Source organism: Sycon ciliatum, chromosome 4, assembly GCF_964019385.1.
Source record: "Sycon ciliatum chromosome 4, ocSycCili1.1, whole genome shotgun sequence".
Lineage (NCBI taxonomy): Eukaryota > Metazoa > Porifera > Calcarea > Leucosolenida > Sycettidae > Sycon > Sycon ciliatum.
Genome location: NC_088646.1, coordinates 11,345,122 through 11,356,848, shown reverse-complemented (window position 1 = coordinate 11,356,848; position 11,727 = coordinate 11,345,122). Strand labels below are relative to the sequence as shown.

The following is an 11,727-nucleotide window of genomic DNA, read 5'->3' as shown; positions in this document are numbered from 1 at the left end:
TTACTCGGCTTTTATTTCCTATATTGACCTCGTGACTCAGTCAATATTAGATACAATATTGTCATATTGACTGAGTAGGTCTACGAGGTCAATATAGGAAATAAAGGCCGAGTAAAAGACCGAGGCGAAGCCGAGGTTTTTTACGAGGTCTTTTATTTCCTATACTGACCAATTACGAAGTCAATATTAGATTTATCACGACTAACCAAAGCACGTGTTCAATCGCTAGAAAGGAGTCAAATATAAGCGGTCAATATACTGTCCCTCCAGGAAATCGCGATTCCACGGATGCAACAAATTTCGCGATTTTGGCCCAAACCCGCGATTTTCAGCAAAATCCGCGATTTCCCACGTTTTTGGTTGTTTTCTGCACTATATCTCACGTGTTTCACACAGTGCTTTCCATGATCCTGTAGGTTACTTGCACAGTATGACTCATACTACTTCGGAGTAGATAAACGATGCAACAAATTTCGAGATTTGGCCCAAATCCGCAATTTTCTGCAAATAATTCCGCGAATTCCTGGCAAGTTCTGCATCATTCCGCACTTTTCGTCGCATTTTTGTTGTTTTCTGCCGCAATTTCTTTTGCAAGTTTTCGAGAGTTTTTTCCGCAAATTCCCGCAGGGACAGAATATAGCCCTAAGGAGTCAAATGATGCAGGAATATTTGACTGCTTAGGTATGGCAAAATCTATGTGAGTCAATACTAAGGGAGTGATAATTCGAAGTAATAATAACAAACTACTGGTAGTTCTTTCTAACTCAGCTGAGCCTAGTCGTAATAATAATTAATAATAATTATACACAAGAGAGAGATTGGAAGCTTTGTCACAACTCCGAGTTTCACGTATCTCTACGATCATCAGGCAACTGATGGATCCAAAACGGGCAGCCAGAACATAAGGGGGAGCAAGGTGGGAAATTCCGAGGGGTGTCATAGCGACAAACTCGGCCATATCAACGGCATTCGAAAATAATCTGAATCGTCCACCTCTCCACATTGAGTACTGCGCGTGCGCTCTTGGCCCACATTCGCAACACCACTCCATAGCGAGGAAGTACTAAGTTCGTTCTTCAACTTCTTGGGTAGATGTTTCATATCCTCCAATAGCAGATAAAGGGATGAGTATATGTATAGGGACCTGAACTAATACTTGGCTCAAGTAACAACATTACGCAACCGTTAGTTCAACCGATCGAGTATAGTAGGTGCATGATTTGTACTATTGTAGACCGTCCCTTGCCATGGTAGGGACTACCGCATGATGCGGCATCAATATTGAATAAGCTGTTTCGGTCTTCGGTCTGTCTTGCGACCATCTGAACCGACCCGACGTTCAACCGTATGGGTCACGGTTAGCCCCTGTTCTGACCCTCAATACATGTACTACTACTAGGGAGTTGCCTTTGTCTTCTTGTTGTACCGTCCGTCGTGTATTCTTTGTTCGCTCCTCCGGATGTCTGCTTGAATCAACTTCTACTCAGTCCTCATAAACTTTGTAGCATTTGTTCTGAATTGTTCTTTTTCTCCTCTTTTCTTTCTTTTTCCAACTTCTGCCCATGGCGTCCCTCTCTCAGCTCGTCAGCTGACAACAGTTACTGTCACCACCATGACACTGTCGTGAGAAGGTGCTCTCTGTAGACGAGGTTGGTGATTTCCCGACAAGGCCCGACATGGGTAGGCCTTCACCACGTCGGAACACCCCATCTACACGTTGGTGTTGTTCAATATGTTATGGACACATCAAAAGTGCGTTGTTGTTGTTGTTGTTGTCGTCGTCGTCCGGCGTCGTCGTCGTCGTCGTTGTTGTTGTTGTTGTTGTTGTTGTTCTTGTTGTTGTTCTTGTTGTTCTTGTTCTTGTTGTTCTTGTTGTTGCTGCTGCTGCTGCTGTTGTTGTTGCGCCACCGCTATACCGGGGCTAACACCCATACAGTTCAGATGGTCGCAAGACCGGGGCTCTACCAACCATGGATGGTTGAAGTAACGTTAGTTAGGGGCACTGACTGTTTCCGAACACGGACCGTCGGTGGTCCTCCGCCTTGTAACATGCTGTCAACCAACAACATGTTTTGAGCAAAACAAGGTTTATCATTCTAATCCCTCTAACTTCTATTGAGTTCTAAGTCTAACTTCATCGGCTCAAGATGAAGCTCATCTCAACTCAAGAATCCAAGAAGAAGATCCGGGTGACAAGTCGGTGCTCAACCATCTTGCTCGCGACACAACTAAACCATGTTGAAACAGTCTCAATACGCACTGGGCAACTCACAAGCTAGGCCAAGGGCTGAAGACCAGGGAGGCAGGGAGTCGTCCCGGATTCTCAGTCTGGGACTGAGAATGGCAGACTACTCACGCCGGGTTATGACTGCATGCAAGCATTATCATCATGTCATGATCATGGCACACTAACTGACTCCGACCCGTACTCGGGGCCGGGTCCTCCAGAAGACCTCCACTCTATCCGTCTCCTCCTCTCTCTCCAGGATCTGTCCTGCTGCTGGATCTGACAGAGCAGACTGCTGATCCTGCAAAAAGGCGACATGTCGACGTCAGGATGCAGATCGAGCAGCATAGATCAGGGAGTCGTAAAATACCATGGTATTTTACGACTCCCTGGCATAGATCGATCATTGAGTGCACGTGGTAGCTACGTCATGCCTCTGTTACTTCACGTTTACGTCACCATGGTCACACGTACATCTACACGTTTTGCCTTCTGTCATAAGAACACGTGAGGAACAATGGCGATCGTTCGATCGACCGATCATCACACAAAAAATGTTCAAACAAAGCTGTCTCCAAACAGAAACTACTGAGCAAAGCTAGCAAGTCAGACTGAGAGTAGGATACAGTTTTTTCAAAGTTTCTAGCTCTTGTGGTAGCTCTTGTAGTAGTACTGGTTAGACGCTGGTTGTCGTGGTCATTGTTAGCTTCTCGATCTTTTGGTGTTGTGGTCTGAAGGCACCCCTAAATTAGAGTTACCATGAAGCTTTTTGGCGTGCAAGTGTTTCATAAACCGTCAGACACCAAAGCCAACCTGCAGAAAGGAGAATATGACTTGACATCTTTCGGATACTTTCAACGATCTAAGTAGGAATTGTCGAGGTTTGGTGTCCGATCGTTCGCCTCTAGAATCGTGTGGGTTTCTTGTGTTGGCCCTGCTGCAGAGTACAAGAGTTCATGGTGTTCACTGGTCAGGTCTTAGTGGAACGAACACATGCTGGCGAAAGGAAGTCTGTGAAAGAACAAGGTAGAATGTTGGGAGTATAGGCATCCAGCAAAGCACAGTACTCAGTAGTGAAGAGGGAAGATTACAGCGTAATTTGCTGTAAGAAGTATCTTGCATCTGCTGTCTACTTCGCAGCAGATTTCGTCTTTGAACAGAAATATAGGCCATGTTGTGATTCGAATCAACACTGTAGACAGTTACTGTAAAGTGTCAGCACTCTTCAAAGCAAGAAGCAAAGCTAGACTGGGACAACGCAAGTCCTATAACGGTTTGCGTACAAGATCTGTCGTTAGCTGAGTCTAACGCATTTAGCTGGATGTCCGTGTCTGCTGGTTTATAACCGTGTGTGTGCGTGCGTGTATGTGTGTGTGTGTGTGCTCGCACTCGTGTGTGTGTGTGTGTGTGTGTGTGTGTGTGTGTGCTCGCACTCGTGTGTGTGTGTGTGCATACATGCGCGCTGTATCTGTTCATCGTGGATTGATTTCGATACCCTCAGAGTACCTGTGCCATGTATACGTCAGGTCAGATAACACTGGAGCAGTCCTCATTGCAGACCAGGAGTATCCACAGAGAGTTGCCTTTACGTTTCTCAACAAGGTACCCTTGCCATGCATCTGTACGCACACAAACACACACACACACATGCCCTTATCTATCTATCTATCTATCTCTCTTTCTCTTGCTCTCTCACTCACTCCCTCTCTGTCTGTTTTTTCTATCTGTCTGTCTCTGTCTCTCTCTGTCTCTCTCTGTCTCTCTCTCTGTCCCTCTCTCTGTCTCTCTCTGTCTCTCTCTGTCTCTCTGTCTCTCTCTCTCTCTCTCTCTCTCTCTCTCTCTCTCTCTCTCTCTCTCTCTCTCTCTCTCTCTCTCTCTCTCTCTCTCTGTCTCTCTCTCTCTCTCTCTCTGTCTCTCTCTCTCTCTCTCTCTCTCTCTCACACACACGCGCGCGCTCAAGCACATACTTGTGTTTGCTTGCGTGATTGACCGATATGTGTGTACAACTATTGGGATGGCTTGGTTTATTTGCAACGAAACTTAGGAGAGATTTTATATGAATGGTTAAATTATCTCTATCACTTTTATTATTCTGCTGAAATACCAATGCTTGTCGTGTCGTCGCCGTCATTGTTGTCATCGTCGTCATTGCTGTTCATAGGTATTAGAACAGTTTGTGACGGATTTTCCTCGGCGTCCACTTCCTTCTGGTGAAGCTCAGACGTAAGTTTGATCCGGGTGCAGTGAAGTGCAGGAGACAGTAGACTGCGCGTGCTGCAATTTTCCAGTCGTTATGTCACTAATGCCGTTGTCACTAATGCCGTTACACCCACGCCTGACTGTATTTAATTATTGGAATTTATTGTGATTGTATATTTCTATTTGCTCAGCCAGTGTCTTCCTTTGTGTTCTATTACACCTCTTGCTTGCAAGACACCTTCTGGCTCTGACAGTACTAGCTTCTTGCCGTTCTCTGTTGCCCTGTTTTCCAGGTACCCAGTCGTTGCAGAGCTTCTAAAGAAATATCAGGTACTAGTGAACACTTTCACCATACGATTGCATTGGTATGGATCATGACATGGGCATGTTTGTGGCTATCTCTATGTATACCTGCCGTGTATTGTAGATACTCAACATTGTCTTGGTGTTGCTTTGGCTGTCAGCAAGAGTACATGAAAACCAGAGTGTGCAGCTTGGGGCCTTTTCTGCTATGGGTGTCTGTCACGGCGAAATTCCGTGATTACATCATATTTGGCCCAGATCTGAGGCGGGAAATGGCGTAGTGCGTACAACTGAGCTGCAGTTGTGCAGAAAGAGACCTGCTTGAATCCTGCTTGTACGCACTACATCACTAAAAAAGATGTAATCACGGAATTTCGCCGTGACAGCAACCCATCCGAGCTGCACACTCTGGTTTTCATGTACTCTTGCTGTCAGTGCATGCTGTGCCCGTGCTTTATCTGGAACTCTTCTGATGGTTTGGACCCGTTGCAATGTGTGTTTACGTGTTAGGACCCCAAGCAGGCTGACTCAATCAGCAAAGTGCAGGCAGAACTGGACGAGACCAAGATCATTCTGGTAAGTTCTACCAACACATATTGACCGTATTTCCTATAACATAAGCCCAGTCTCTTATAGTCGCTCGGGGTAAGGGTTCGTAGAAATAATAAGAGCACAGTCTCTTATAGTATCCTGGGCCACTATTGGAGTATGCTACATGTACAGTACATTGACTGCATGGAAAATAGTATTGCTGCATATCATGCACATGTTTATAAGGACACGTCGATCTCCTATTTCCTTTCTGGTACCAATGTTATTGTTAAGGCAGCTCAACCCTCTTGGAGGTAAAAACAACTTTTACAGAAGATGTAATATAGTAGAGAATACTTGGGAACGAGTTATGAAACTACTGTTCAAAACTGTAACAAGATAATATGCAGTCAGAAAGTGCGATAACACTTGTTACAGTTATAGTTGTTACAGTGGTGGACAGTTGCTTCATACCTCGTTCCCATGTATTCTCTTCTATTTTACATTGTATTATTGGCTCAGTATCCGAAGAAGTGCGGTGTTTTCTTTGCTCTAAGTTGTTCTCTAGCATGCATAGTTTTTTCATGACCAAAGTGGTGCGAAGAGAATTGGTGAGCACACATGCTCATTCGCTGGGCACTGCATATTGCATCCTGATGATGGCAATTTGGCGAAACGTTGAAAACGATTCTGTGAAATGAAAAGAAGTGTTTTTTCAGTGCCCAGGGAATGAGCATGTGTGCTCACCAATTATTTTTGAGTTATGAAGCTGCAGGATGCTTCACCCCTACTACGAAAGTGGTTCGAGCTAGCTACATGTACCTTAGGGCATGATCGATTGGGCGAATCCCGAGCAAGTGCGCTCCGAGTGAGCATGATTGTTTGGCCGAATCTGATCGAATCCGGAGTAGGTGTACTTGGAGTGGAATCTGACCACACCGGAAGTGGCTGGAGTGGAAATGGACTTTGGCGTTTTTGGACAGCTTTCACTGAATCTCTGTACCATATGCGTACATGCTTGCGTACTACAACCTTGTTTTGTTCGATTGGGCCAGCGTTGCTCAGACCACACCACCTGCTCGCACTCAGTCCAGATTCGCCAATCGATGACACCCTTAGACATCAGTTTTTTGACAATATCCTTTTGGTTTTAGGTTTTAGAAAATATTTTATTGAATACCGGTATGCATTGAAACAATAAAAGCCCCTCTCAAATAGAAGCTCCTCTCGAATAATAGCCTCTTCAAAACTGGCAATGGAAAACAGCCCCCGACTTCTAGTCGAATGGGTACGGTAGTTCATTAGATGAGCAAGTATTGCTAGCAAACTCCTTTAGGGTTTCCTCTTCGGGGCACATGACCGAGCAATAAGACCCATAATCTTCCGAGCTATAGCTATGGTTGGACAACGGTTGACATTTGCCACCAATAGCAATGCACTCATAGCTATGTGCTCATATCTCTCTTATCTGGACAGGGCACTGCCTGTAACTTTCAATGTCCGTAACTGAATTATTACGTCTCATTGGGGAAGGGCCAGAGATCTGGCATAGGACGTCACTATTTCCACAAAACTGGCAAGAGTAGTAATATTTCCACCCACATGGTGCGTTGTAGGCTGGCTCTGAGGTGCCCATAACGTCGAGGTCCGGATAAGAGAGATGAGTGTATTTGGCATAATAGAATATCCAGGTGAAAAGTAAAGAATCTATCCAATCCTTGAACTTCAAGGGATTGTCCTAAAAAATGAGAGCATGTAACATTTGCCCATCGAAGATAATTATTGGTTGATCCTCGTCCTTAAAGAACATAGGGAAACCGAAATAAAATACTTCTAGATGTTGTAGATGTTGTATACGAATAGATGGCGCGGAGGCAAGATCTTTGTTATACATGTTACTTAGCAATCCAGGTACATGTATTATCATTCAAGATGAGGGCATACTGTACAGGTTGCAAGGCGGTGAAACACCTGCACGATGAGCAGCTCTATGTAAAAGAAAAAATAGGAAGCCGATGGTAAAGGGCAATACAATTCCTGTTACAGGAAATGCCATAAGGCTCTCAGTGAAAAGCTAATCGAGGAGGAGGATTATTTGTAGGCAAGGAAGTACTCTATAGTTCACACGACGCAGGTAAAGCAGTAGTCATAGAACGCTTCGACAGAATACTCAGGAACAGACTGTGGCAGCTCTTCACCCAGAAGGAGGCATCCGAGTACCTCGAAGAATCACCCCAAATCTACAACAATCAAGAGGAAACCCACCGAAGCACACAAGCCAGAGAACACAGACACCTTACTGATGAATTCAGGAGTCTTCGATTATCCTAGCGCTTAAGACAAACCACCTTTGAAAATAAGGGATAGGGTCAGGATTGCCAAGACAAAAAAAACAATTTGAGAAAGGGTTTGAAACTAACTGGACAGAGGAGGTGTTTGAAATCACTACGATACAAGACACGGATCCAGTAACCTACAAGCTGAAAGATTTGCTAGATGAACTCATAACGGGCTCCTTCTACAAGCAAGAACTCCAACAAAGACAACGAGAAGAATTCAGAATCGAGAAAGTCTCGAAGCGTAAAGGCTTATTTACTCCCCTCAGCCTGTCTGTTCGAATAGAATCTTCCATTAGTGCATTGGTGAGTACGTGTGTTATGCGCAGAAGGAGGTTCAGTTCATTATTTCGATATTCACTATCGGTTGATCTGCTTGGCCGTATTTGTTGTTTCTTGCCTGCTGTCCGTTGGTACCCACCGAAGTTCGACAGCTGCCCAGTATACGAGAACGTTCTGGAAGATCTTGTTCGACTGTTTCAGTCCTTGCTGATTTGTTGTTGTGGACCAGGCCTTCTTTCTCGTCATGTGGCACTGTTGTTCAGCAAGTAACGCTTCGTAGTGGCTTCTTCCGAGTTTCTTGTGAGGGCAGAGATTATTCCTGTGATGTTTCAATGCTGGTAGCTTAGGAAGAAGGCATATGGCGGTGCTCCGTGCGTGCTTCCCTGTCACGAGGTTGGATTCGACTAGTGCATGGCCGTTGGAGAGTTCAAAATTTGTATCTCCCCCCCCCCCCCCCCCCCCCCCAGGTGATTTTTCATGATATGTTGCGCTCTAAAACCCTGCATTGAGCTTGCAAGTGAACTTGTGCGTCATACATTGTCTATGTGTCTGTTTGTGTGTGTGTGCCTTTGGGTGCGGGCGCATGCGTGTGCACGTATGCTTCTCTATCCGCTCTCCAGTACGATACCATAGAGAGTGTCTTGCAGAGAGGAGAGAAGCTGGATGACCTCGTCCAGAAGTCGGAGTATTTGAGCTACACATCGAAAACATTCTACCAAGAGGTGAGTTGTAGCAAGCAGGCACATGCAGAGCAATATTGCTCAAGGTACGGAAGGTGAAATCCAACCACAATTCACTAAAGGCCGATTCACAATACAACTTTCTGCGACGCGATTTGCGACAGTTGCGACAAGAAACTGCCTGTCGCAATGCACCTGTCGCAGAAGTTGAAGAAAGTTCAACTTTTGCGACATGCGACACGCGACAAACACAAATAAAGTACAGTTTCGACCCTGGGTGCACGTGCATAGTACTAGTAGCTTGTGCATGAGGATGTCGCAAACATGAAGAATATTGTGAACCGTGTGTCGCTGTCGCAAGTCGCTTGTCGCGTCGCAGAAAGTTGTATTGTGAATCGGCCTTAACGCTGGGGCTGTGCAGTCCCAGCACTGAGAATATTAGGCTGTTCTAGGAACTGTGCAGCCCGAGCACTGGGGATACTAGGCTGCGCAGTGAATTCCGCACTGCCACATTCACTGTGTCAACTTTCACTTGCCCACGTGTACTACAGTGCTGTTCAATGAAATTCGATCGTGTTATGTGCGTCAAGTACACGCCGGGCGCTGTGCAGTCCTGGACCTTTGACGCTGGGATGTTCACTAGTACAGAGTACAATGCGCAAACTTCACTTGATTCACTTGATCGGATATCATTGAGCAACACCATACATGCCAGTACTGAGAACCTTGACTGCACTACTAGTACTACATTGTGCTGGCTCCTTAGAAGTGAAAACTGAACAAGTGGCCTCGCTATGGTCGTGCTGTGCAGGTGGAGTGGGCTGGCCGAGAGTGCTTTGTGGAGTGGTGGAGTGGTGGAGTTCACTGCCAACGCCAGTCTAGTCTGTGTATGTGTCAGGGCCCCCGAAAGCTTTGTTTTAAAGACCGTTGCGGTTTTATGTACTTGGTCTGTTTCATCGCAATTGTCGCTTATCTATCGCAACTAAGAACATGAGTTTTTTCACCGCTCTGTAAAATTTCCAATACGCATAGTGAAGAAGCATGATACAGGATTCCTGTCCGCCACAAGAAATAAATTCAGCGAAGGAATCTGATGTAGCAAGTCGAAGAAAGGAAGCAAGTTTACAACAAATGTACAAAAGAAAACAGCGACGGAGCGCGTTCTTCCACTCACACTTTAGTTTATCCGACTCTGGCTCTGTATCACTCGAGCTGATGCCACTTGAGCTGACATTCGCTGGTGTGCTGGGGAGTATCTCTTGCTTTCTCCGCTTGGCATAAAGGCAGCGATGGGAAAGGAACAGTCGTGGCTGTCACTTTGGCACTTGGAGGAACGTGGGCAGCGTGACCCGTCTGTCACTACAGTACTGTGTGTCTCAACAATGCGATGCCACTGGCGCTAATCGCGATGTTTTTTTTCTTTCTGGTCTCCTTTGATCTTGCCATCCCAAACGAATGTGAGTTAGATATCGAGATCGGACTGGGTTTTACCTGTCAAAAGGTGCGTGGGAGATAAGCGACAATTGCGATGAAACGGACCAAGTACCATGTACAAAGTACCTCAAGACAACAGTGTTATCACATCGCATACAGCGTAGCACTCTGGCCCACAGGCAGGGAAAAAAATAATGTACACAGCACCTATTAAAGGGCGAATTCATGTGGGCCTCTGTAATTCTCTGGTGATGCGTCTTTTCTTAGAAAAGCATTCCCACTGGCTCCTATGAAGTCAGGCGCCTCTTCGAATCTCTTCGATCTCTTCCGGAGAGAGGCATGCAAAAGACAAGAAGTTCCCAAATAGTGCAGAATTTTCCTTCATTTTTCTCGTATGCACATGGCCACTTGGTGCAGCCATGTGCATGCATACCGAGAAGCACCAATGATGCCTAGAATCCGGCCACAGCATGAAATCACGTTTAGAGGAGCACAGCCATATTGTCCGGTTGGAAAACCAAATTTCTCGTCTCTGGAAGTGAGTCATACTTTTTTCCAAACGAGACCATGCGAATTCAATTCACCATAATGGTCATGCCCTCTCTTGTTTTTGTTTTGTTTGTTTTCTATTTGTAACTTCAGGCAAAGAAGACCAACTCTTGCTGCCTCATTCTCTGAGTCCCGCTGCTGCTACAGCCTTAGCAGTACAGGTATTCTCAAGTCCTGAAGGTGTGTGTGTGTGTGTTGTGTGAGTGTGGCTGGGCGTGGTGTGTTGTGTATAAAGGAGCCGTTGCTGTATAATATTCGCACTGTCATAATTTTATTCCACTTTATCCAGTTCTTCTTCTTCCTTGTCTTTCGCTTCTTTTCCGTATCCTAGTTTAGTCCCGATCGTGCTCTTGTACATAGCATTTCCGTGTGTACGTTCATGCTGTGTCAGCCTACCAATATAGCCTGTAGTGGATCAAAACGTCTTTATCTGCTATAAATATCATGTGCTGCGTGCACAATAGAATCACTGCAGTTGGTCTGTGTTGCTAGGATGTTCTTGCCATGTTTTTTTGTTTTTTACTAGACGGTATCATGTACCGTATTGGCACTCTTGTTTTATGCTATGCCTTTGAGAGACTGTTCCATAGGTTTAGTCTTGCTGCTATGTACATGTAATTGCTCTGTAGACTTGCTCTTTAGTTGGAGGAGCTTAGGGCTATTTGCTAAAAATTAATACGAATTTTGAATCAAATCTATTCTGTTTTCTGGGAACAGTTCTGTACTTTCCATCACATAACTTTTCTTTTTAAGAATGCCTTGCTTTACATGTTCAATCCCGGTGTCACATCTGACGATTGCATTGCTGTGTTTAGCGGTATGGCGTACGGGATCCTGTGGCTAACAGCAAGAGTACACGTCATAAGTTTATGTACTCTTTGGTAGCAACAGTTACTGTAGTCATTGTTGACGTGCACTGGGGGCCATTTGGAGATGTTTGTTGTGTTGATAGAAGGAACCGGTTTCCGAATCTTGGGGTGTTAGATCTACTCGAATACGCTTTGGCACTGTATGCACGGCTACAGTACCAGCTGAACACAGTCTGTATCAAGTTACTATCAACTGTGCACCTAGGCTACTGGTCCAAGAGTAAAATTAATACATACATAGGAGGAGCTTGTTTACTCTTGTGACCTCACAAAAAAAAAAAAAAACGGAACAGCACGAGCTCGTACTCGTGTACTAG

General features: G+C 45.2%; 1 protein-coding gene across 1 annotated transcript; it reads left to right on the top strand.

Annotated features, from left to right (window-relative positions):
- The first annotated feature begins 2,807 nt into the window (after nt 1-2,807).
- LOC135814466 (synaptobrevin homolog YKT6-like) lies at nt 2,808-11,317 on the top strand. Its single transcript, XM_065327588.1, has 8 exons — nt 2,808-3,093; nt 3,171-3,253; nt 3,729-3,829; nt 4,389-4,450; nt 4,720-4,756; nt 5,240-5,305; nt 8,499-8,600; nt 10,635-11,317. Exons 1-8 carry the CDS (start codon nt 2,987-2,989, stop codon nt 10,668-10,670), a joined length of 594 nt encoding a protein of 197 aa, XP_065183660.1. The 5' UTR covers nt 2,808-2,986; the 3' UTR covers nt 10,671-11,317.
- The last annotated feature ends 410 nt before the right edge of the window (nt 11,318-11,727 follow it).

What these genes read in the sequence shown, in the direction of transcription:
- LOC135814466 (XM_065327588.1), top strand. Translation starts at nt 2,987, where the DNA reads ATGAAGCTTTTTGGCGTGCAAGTGTTTCATAAACCGTCAGACACCAAA. An exon ending in GAAGTCTGTGAAAGAACAAG is followed by an intron (nt 3,254 to 3,728) that starts GTAGAATGTTGG and finishes CGATACCCTCAG; the next exon opens with AGTACCTGTGCCATGTATAC. An exon ending in ACGAGACCAAGATCATTCTG is followed by an intron (nt 5,306 to 8,498) that starts GTAAGTTCTACC and finishes TCCGCTCTCCAG; the next exon opens with TACGATACCATAGAGAGTGT.